The 9,663-nt window shown below is 45.2% G+C and overlaps 1 protein-coding gene across 4 annotated transcripts in view; it reads left to right on the forward strand.

Annotated features, from left to right (window-relative positions):
• Positions 1–7,707, forward strand: part of LOC109683063 (RH-like protein) — a 37,369-nt gene extending 29,662 nt beyond the window's left edge. For 3 of the 4 annotated variants that reach the window (XM_074080959.1, XM_020158708.2, XM_074080958.1), the window contains exons 8-10: positions 897–976; positions 4,493–4,566; positions 7,449–7,707. In XM_074080959.1, the coding sequence (XP_073937060.1) occupies positions 897–976; positions 4,493–4,566; positions 7,449–7,475 (181 nt within the window). In that variant the 3' untranslated portion in view covers positions 7,476–7,707. Of the gene's footprint in view, positions 1–896; positions 977–1,740; positions 1,858–4,492; positions 4,567–7,448 lie in introns of those variants that run through there. The other variant, XM_020158710.2, reaches the window with a different exon arrangement.
• The last annotated feature ends 1,956 nt before the right edge of the window (positions 7,708–9,663 follow it).

Consider the following 9,663-nt stretch of genomic DNA (forward strand, 5'->3'; position numbering starts at 1 on the left):
GGCTTGCTTTGTACAGCTGTCAGTAGTGCTGCACGGAAGTGGCTAACAGTATCCACGTGTAGGCTGAACCCTGGGAAAATCACACTCATCCTCCCAGGGTCTCTTTAATAGTTTGATTTTGAAAGTGATGCCCTGGGTGACCTTGAGAAGGGAACAGACAGAGAAGTATATCCTAGGAGTAAGGATGGGCAGGGGAGATGGATCTAAAAGCCAAGTTGTACCCCATCTGCCCTGAAAGAAATGAAACCTTACCTTCAATTATCTAATAAGGAAACTAGAGACCCTGAGAGGTTAAGTGACTTGCCCAGGACATAGCTAGTAAGTGACAGATCTGGGACTCGAACTTGGGTCTCTGACTACTGGTTTAGTTTATCATCCATGGGTGGGGAGGGGGCAGAGGAGTTTAAGGAATAAAATATGCCAAAGAAGCTGAGTATAGTGGTACATGCTTATAATTCCAGCTACATGAGAGGTGGAGGTAGGAAGATCTCAGTCTGAAGCCAGCACCAGCAAACCCGAAAGACCCTATCTGAAAAATAAAACTAAAAGCAAAATGACTGTGGGTGAGCCGCAAGTGACAGAGCACTTGTCTAATAAGCAAGCATGAGGCCCTGAGTTCAAGCCCAGTATTTCATATATACATTAATTTATATATCTATACATGAATATATATGTGTATGTGTATGCCAAGAAGGTCCTGGGACCCTTGTCCCCCCACCCCCACTTCTTCATGGCTCTGTAGGGAAATGACAGGGAAATGCAGCAGCTGGGGAAAGGACACTTGGTCTCCTCATGGTCCTTCTTGGCATGGCACTACTGATGCCAATGGTCATTTTTGTCCCTGGTAACTTCTGCGGCCTAATGCCCAAGTCACCCTTCTGCTTCTTCATCTGTAGGATCGGCTACCAGGTGCTCAACGACACTGGGGCTCTCAGCTTGGCTGTGGTGATGGGTATGGCGTCTGGTCTCCTAACAGGTTGGTGTGACATCACCCTTCTTCCATCAGTGCCCTGGACACAGGACCAGGGCCAAAGCACATTCTGCCCTGTGGCTGACTGTGTATGCACTTGTCCCCTGACCTGTGCGCTGACACTTAGCTCTAGCTCAGGAAAGCAAAAAATCTTGATTTTTAAAAATTGAAGAATTGGAAAGGCCTCCAGGGGTCGCCGGCTGCCAATGTGGACCCTGAGGCTGGGGAAGGAGGGGACCTCCCTGAAGTCCTAAGTGAGGGTGGGTGGCATAGGTGCAGTCCTTCAGCCCAGGACTGCACCCAACTTTGCACAAAAGGCTAAGATTTCCTTTATGCCAAAAGCCTGGTTTATTTCCTGGGGACAATCTAAATGCTACTTTATTCAACAAGGGTTTATTCACTATCTACTATGAGCCAGGTACTGGGGACATAACAGGGAACAAAAGAAATTCCCTGAATTGACATTCTAGTTGGGGAGTGTATTGAAAACAGAGAAAGAAAAACATGCTATGTTGGACGATGATGAGGGCTACAGAGGCAAAGCAGGTAGGGAGCTAATGAATAACGAGTTCTGTCCGTGAGGGTGGGTGTTCTTTTAGAGGGCTGGTCAGGGAAGGCTTATCTGAGAAACTGACCTGTAAGTAGATATCCAAATCAAGAGGAGTAAGACATGCCAGGTGTTTATTCAGGGGAAGAGCATTCCATGAAAAAGGGGACAGCAAGTGCAAAGGCCCTGAGGCAGAAATATGCTTTGTGTATTGGGGGAACAGCAAGGAGGCCAGTGTGGCTGATGTGGATGGAGTATGCAGGGAGAGCACATGGGCTGAAGGCAAGAAGCACATCATTCTGAGGAGGGAAGCCATTGGAGATCCTGCAATAGGAATGCGGTATGTTTCTGCTCCAGTGATATGAAAGAGGGGCAAAAAGGGGGCTGTTAATTAGTCTCGCCAAGTATAAATATGCATTCCATCCAGAACCGACAAGCAAACATCTCTTATTGGTTAGATATCCATATATTGTGTCACTAGGCTGGAGGTAAATGCTGAAAGAGAGACAGAGATAAATAACTAATGAGTTATTTATGTGACATTGGGCATGTCAGTTTACTTTTTCTAGGCCTTGTTGGCTACGCCATAAAATGAAAGGATTATAGAAACTAATCATTCAGCATCCTTCCTGCTTTAAAAAATAGAAGAAGGTATTTCTGAAGTTACCTGGGTGATGTTAGAACGTAAGATAAGATTGGCTGGAATTACCTGAATGGACCAATGTGTGCCTCAGTGTCTCACAGTCAGGTGATCAAGTGGCGGTGGAGTCCAGTGGACTCCACAGTAAGTGTTCTGTTTGTGGTGGGTGGTCGTCCAACTCTGGCTAGGGTTGTCAGACTTAGCAAAGGAAAACACAGGCAGCCCACGTTTATCTGCAGCCCTGGACCTGCACTCACACCTTCACCATCATCACTGGTGCTGTAGGTGGGGTGCTGACTTGGGCTTGGTCTCATCAGCACCTGGGGTGCCCCTTACATGTCACTGCAGTCAGAACAGAGGAGAAGACACCATATCACTTCTGTGGGTCTTCCTATGACATTAGGGAACAGTTGCTAAAAACACCATGGGCTGGGCTGGGGCTGCAGCTCAGTGATAGTATGGTGGCCTGCCGAGTGGCACTCTGGGTTTGATCCTCAGCACTGCAAAAACAAACAACCAACACCCCCAAACCAACTTGGACAATAGAATAGGGGGAAAATCCTCATAGCAAACAAAGTACCCCAAATTGACCTCCTGAGCCAGGCATTTAACTTGTTAAGAGACTTCCCTGTTTGGAGCCTGTCTGTACTTACTCAGGAAACTTTTGTTTTTTGTAATACTGGAGTTTGAACTCAGGGCCTTGCTAGGCAATCTTATCTTATGCTCTAGCCACTCTGCCAGCCTTTTTTTTTTTTTTTTTTTACACTGGGTTTTTTTCCAAGTTGGGGTCTTGCAAACTATTTACCCTCCTGATCTCTGCCTCCCAAGTAGTTAGGATTACAGGCATGAGCCACAGGTACACAGCTTCAGGAAACATTTTTATCAAGCATGGTCATTAGATTTTTTAGCTCAGGTAGATGCAAACTAAGGTGTTTGGGGCGGGTGGGTTTCTAGAGGTAGCACACACTGGTAGAAGTTATAAATAGAATCCTAGAGCCCAACAGAGGAGAAACAGTTCTTAAGACCAGACACAAGAACACCAAAGCCTGGGCTGCTGAGGGAAGAAGTCCACTGGCCCTCAGCATCTGTCTCTGCACTTCTCCACATTACAGAGTACGTTTCATAATGGGTGTTCCCAGTGACGGCTCTGGTTTTTCTTTTTAAGTCTCTAAATATGTTCAGTGTTGTTTGATAAGACAAAACAACATTTCAGATGGATATTCATCAGTGGTGAGTAAGCCTCAGCTAGCTGGAAAATTCGAATAGCAGACAGATTCTGAATAATTCTAGCCATTGAGGTGCAGTTATAGGCAGGCCTGTGAAAGAAAAGCATGTATTTCACTAAGCATACCCCTACCCTTGCTAATCCTATGATTTCATACACTGGAACCAATTATCATTAAAAGCAGATAGACTGCAGAGTGCAGTGGCATGCATCTGTGGTCCCAGCTACTCAGGAGGCTGAGGCAGGAGGTTCGCTTAAGCCCAGGGGTTCAAGACCAGCCTGGGAAACACAGCTAGACCCCATCTGTTAAAACACACATGCATGAATGCACACACACGCATAAACACACATACATGCACATAAAGGCACACAGATAAATGCATCAGGAACATTCCTTTGCTTCATATGAAAGCTCCCTTAATATATCCTGGGAAGAAATTCAGTTGACTATGTGAAGCTGAGGCCCTGCGTAGGGTTGAGCTATCTGGGCAGAGGCTGGACGGGAAGAAAGAAGAGTGGGAACAAAAGCAAGTCACTATAAACTTCTCTCCTCACTGCTCCAGTGGGAGCTTGGGCTGAGGCTGCCCAGTAAGGTGTACTGAGCCAGTGCAGACCGACCTGTGGGCGCCTCCACCTCTCCATGGTATTGAATGGACCGGCTTTGCATTAGGTCCTTCTCTGCCAGGACCCTTTTGCTGTTTGCTTATGTTTTGAGCCAGGGTCTCCCTATGTAGCCCAGGCTGGCCTGGAATTTGCAATTCTCCTGCCTCAGCCTCCTGGGTGCTGAGATTATAGGTGTGTACTATCACACTTGCCTCTACCAGGGCCCTTCTGTTGTATCTTGGGAAGGTTGTCAGACCTGTACCTGTTGGATACTGCTCAGTGCAATCTCAGTCCTTTGGTGAACGTTGCTGTCACCAGTTCATTTAGAAGATGTGTGTAGAATTTGTGAAGTGGTCCAGGACTGACAGTGCTTCCGTTTGTCTCCTGGTTGAGGGAGACACGGGATCACTGTTGAGATACTGTAGTCTCTGTGCCATAGTTTGATGAAACCTGAGATAACAGAGGCTGTGCTCCAAATGTTCTCATATTTCATTATTATTTTTTAAGGTATGCTCTTAGACCTCAACATATGGAGAGCACCTCATGGGGATAAAGACTCTGATGACCAAACTTTCTGGAAGGTAAGATTTTTAAGCTGGTCACATGACAGAGTTGAGTGCACAAACATAAGATACCTGAGTGTATACAGGTGTTTGTGGGAGCAAAAAGAAACAAATGAAAATGACAAAAAGGGCACCAAGGAGAAGCAAATCCAGCACACACATGCGTGCGTGCGTGCGTGCATGTGTGCTGGTGGAGTGGGGAGTTGTATCCTTTCCCTGATACATTGAGGTCACTGAAGGTCAAGAGATGAGAGAAGTCCACTGGTCACACTCCCCTCCCCATCTGGAATCTGGAGTTGTCAATGTGGGCAAATGGCCTGACAGGAACATGACTGAACCCTGTAGTGTGAGCGTGGAAGAAACCTCGGGACACTCAGTCCAAACCCGTTGACAAATGCTCAGTGAGGGGCCCGAGAGTCCAAGATCACAGCTGAATCTAGACTGTGCCTAGTGGAGCAGAGGTGTCTGGGGTCATTTAGCAAAGGGACATAGCACTCAAACACCTTGGCCGCTGCCAAGGGTACATTGTAGCACTTGTGGTCACAACTGGGCTAGAGAGGTCAGGGCTGGTCCCTGATCACTTCACTACTCTCCTCCCTTGACTGAGCTCAAGTTCACAAAGCACTCTGACAAGTGTCTCTCTCTCTAGGCAGACATGCAGGGATCAATATGGCCAAGGGAAGTTGGCTGACAGAAGTCAGGTTAAGGCCCAGCCTTGTATCTTTGTGAATGGAAGAGACAAGGCTAGGAGCCAGGACTTCTGAGTCCTAAGCCAATCCTTTTTCCAAGGACCAGCATCCAAGATACTGACCACTAAAAGAACAGACACAGGCCTGTTATAGCCTGGGGACATGGGCCAGCAGAGGCCAAGCAGAGGAACTGGAGAGAGAACTTACCTCTTCTCTATTTACTTCTCTTCCTCCTCCTCTTCCCTATAAATGACGTGCAATGTATTGCACATAGTTAGAGTATATAGACACAGTTTAACATATGTATATACACCCAGGAGATTGTCACCACACTCAAGACAAGGATCAGATTACCACCCCCAGACAATTTCTGTGACTCTTTGAAATTGCTCTCTCCATGCCATGGAACCATCAAACTACTTTGTGTTATTACAGATTAGTTCTCATTTTCTATAATTTTGTATAAATAGCATCATACAGTGCATACTTTTTTTTTGGTTTAGCTTTTTTTTGAAGTTGAACTCAGGGCCTCCAGCTTGCAAGGTAGGCACTCTATCACTTGAGCCACACCTTCAGTCCTTTTTGCTTTAATTATTTTTCCGATAGGGTCTCACTTTATGCTCCCAAAAGCCTGGACCACGATCTTCCTATTTACCCTTCCCGTATAGCTGGGATGGCCCACTACATCTGGCTAACAATGGTAATCTTTGTTCTGGTCATCTTTGTTTCTTCTTTGCTGGGTTGTTTTTAAGCAAACAGAATAAAATGCGAAAGTTTATTGCAAGGGGCTAGGCTAACCACAGACGAATGTGCAAATGTTTTGATTTTGCGCAAGATGCTTTGAACGTTATCTGATTTTACTTACCCTCACAACAATCTTGCATGACAGCAAGTATCCCAGTCCAAGAGATAAGGACATGGAGACCTATGGAGATTAAGTAACTTGTCCAAAGTGACAGAGTGAGTAGATAGGACAAGAGGAATTTAAACAGGTGTCTGTTGCTCCAAAGGGACACAGGGCAGCTACTGGAGAGCAGTAATTCTGTCCCCACCACCACCACTGGCACCACTTGAGCAATCTTCTCATTATTCACTTGCAGCTGAGTAGAGCCATGTACCCAGCAGTCTACCTACCACTCGGCCTGCACCTGGAAACCAAATAGCCATTTGAAATGCAAGGGGTCAAACTTGCAGAGCTGATAAGCCACCCAATAAGAACATTTAATCACCAAAACATTCCATTAGCTGAGCACCAGTGGCTCACGCCTGTAATCATATCTACTCAGGCAGCAGAGATCAGGAGGATCATGGTTTAAAGCCAGCCCAGGCAAATAGTTCATGAGACCCTATCTCGACAAAAAACCCTCACAAAAAAGGGCTCGTGGAGAGGCTCAAGTAGGCCCTGAGTTCAAACCCCAGTACAGCAAAAAAAAAAAAAAGAAAAAAAAATCCACATTCTTGGAGCATGTGCTCTGGGGCCAGCCACCTCTGGGTTCTCATGCTTTCACCTGTGACCTCTCAGAAATCCAGTTTCCCCACCTCTAAACTGCAGATAGCACTAGTAACCATCACTGGGTGGATGTGGGGGGATTACAGGAGACAATGATTAGGAATGCTAGTGCTCTGACGGACAGGCCCATAGAAACACTCTAGGTGTCAGCTGCCCTGATTTCCAACCCCAGGATTCTGTGACCCATGTTTATTCAAGCTCACAGTGATGCTGCACATCATACACACACACACAAAATGGTATCAGAAGACCCAAAGGAGACCTGGGAACTCCTCTTTCAAACACTTGAAACACTGAGAAATAGGGTCATATGAACTATTTCCCCAGGGCTTTGAACACAATCCTTCTGATCTCTGCCTCCTGAGTAGCTGGGATTACAGCCATGAGCACTGGTACCTGGCCCATATCCATTTCTAACAGATTGAACTGTTGCAAAATGGAATGAGCACTCCGTTAAGAGGGAGACCCTGCCACTGGAGGCATTCAAACAAAAGCCAGATTACTATTGGACCACCCATGTAAAGAACTAACAAAGCAAGATCTCTTCTAAGTCAGATTTTATAAAAGAACCTCGCAAGTCTTTGTGATGAGACTTTGAGGTTTGGGTAAGTTTCAAAGAACTCAAGCTAGAATCTGAACGAATGTAGTAAGAGTAGTATACGGGCTCGTCTGTAGTAAGAATGTTTGTTTTGCTTTTATAGTTTCCTCACTTGGCTGATGAGTTTTAAGCGAAAGCATCCAGGAATAACAAGGCTGATGATCTTAGAAAGAAGACAACTTCCTTCCCGGTTGCCTACCTATGTATGTGACAAGTACTCATTATAGCAAAGTCTCCTATGTACAATGAATGTGGTCAGAGAGGTTTGATACTAACAGACTGAAAACTTGCTTGTCTAAGTGGCAATTTAGTAGTACTTTTAAACAACGTGTTTGGTTTCATTAAAGATGATGCTATCAATATTTTGGGTTGCAGACACATAATTAAGGTTCGGGTCAATTCTATTGACCATTGTTAGTCTTTCTCTGGCTTAATAAAGTGCGCCACTCAGTTAACTCCTGTCTATAGTAGCAGAACTCAGAATACCAAGTAGGGGAATGAAGAACTTAGGGCTGGAGGCGTGGCTCAAGTGGTAGAGTGCCTGCTTCCAAAGCAGTGCAAGGCCCAGAGCTGAAACCCCAATGACCCCTGCATCTCCCCCCAAAAAACCTCACTTATATTTGTCCCTTGCTGACTTTTTTCTTTTTGGCTGTACTGGGATTTGAACTCAGGGCCTCATGCTTACAACACAGGCATTCTATTTGAGCCACATCTTCAGTTTTTGTTTTTATTTCTCAGGTAGGGTCTTCAGCTTTTATCTGGCCACGATCCTTCTGCCTATGGCCTCCCATGTAGCTGGGATTTATAGATGTAAACTACTATACATGGCTTATTGTTTGAGATGGGGGTCTCATTAACTTTTTGCCTGGGCTGGCCTAGAACTGTAGTCATCCTGATCTCCACTTCTTTAGTTGGGATTACAGGTATAAGTCACCCTGCCTGACCCCAGATCAGGCAGTTTTTTTTTTTTTTTGAGACTGCAGTTTTATAAGGTGCTTGGTTTTCCCTGAGCATATACTGAATTGCACTGTGGGGAAAAAGGTTGGAGCCAATTGTGGGACAGGTATGTACTGCCTCAGGATTGAAAAACTAGTTCTCTGATCCTGAGAAAATCATTTAGGCTTCCATGGTCTGGGTACTCTAAAGTTAAAAAGGAGAGGGTGGACTTCAACTTCCAGTTCCCTGTGATTTTTACCTTCTGTGGATCCATGCAGAAGATACATGTGTGACTTCATGGGGGATGACAGTAAGTCATTTCTCTGAGTAGTGTCCTGATGGCCAGGCAATAGTCAAACCTGATGACCTGTGTGGAGTCCCTTGCATTTCAGTCATCTAAGAGTTTGTTACATGGAAGGCTAATTGCAGCATGCTTTATGCAAGACAGCATTTCAAACTGCAGTTCTGAAGAACACATACCCTATTTAGAGAGGCAGGGAGTCTAGGGGAACAAGAGTTCAGATGATGGGAGCTCCTGGCAGATAAAGCTTGTGATTGGAATTGACCTGGCTGCTCTACTGAGCTTAGTGGTCCAGTTCAGAGATAAAATGAAACACAAGATATAATTTATTATTAGAATAAAGAAATGTTGTCACCTGAGTGAGAGACTGGATGGTTATCAAGTCCCTGTTCTTTAACAGTGACTGTGGAGTGAACCATCACAGGACCCTGTGTCACTGCTGAGTTTTATTCTTTTCTCCCTGAATCAGTGGTACAGCAAGAGATCCCTACAGAAGGGACACAGGAGGTTGTGGGCCTGGCCCTGCAGTTTCTGGGGCGCTAGAGAGGTGGTGGGAAAAGTGGGGCCTTCTGCCAGGAGAAAACATCAATGTGAGCCTGAAGAAAAAGCAGCTTACTCCCCCTAAGGCTTGGATGGCCAGGAACACAGTTGACTTTGGGGGCTCCCTAGATACATACAGATGCTGCCATGTGTGGACTTTTTATATGGAATGATACTGCTTCACAGAACTTATTAAAGTGGATAAGGTAAAAATTGTAGCTTGTGATGATAAAAATACTGGTTTCAATACTACAGATTGGGGAGGAAAAAGTGGCTTTCTTATGCCATCTATTTCTCTTTTTATTTTCGGCAGAACTGGGGTTTGAACTTCGGGCCTCACACTTGTTAGGCAGGTGCTCTACCTCTGAATCATACACCCAGCCCCTACTCATTGCTTTTAAAGAGACAAAAAAAAAAAAGAGACTTAAGAAAATTTATTCTAGCATTGTAGAAGTGACTTCACTGTGCTCTGCTATCAGAAAACATCAGTAGAAAGCTTATAAATGTATTCTCTTTTATTATACACCATAAAGAAATGTTA

Source organism: Castor canadensis, chromosome 7, assembly GCF_047511655.1.
Source record: "Castor canadensis chromosome 7, mCasCan1.hap1v2, whole genome shotgun sequence".
In the NCBI taxonomy this organism is placed as follows: Eukaryota; Metazoa; Chordata; class Mammalia; order Rodentia; family Castoridae; genus Castor; species Castor canadensis.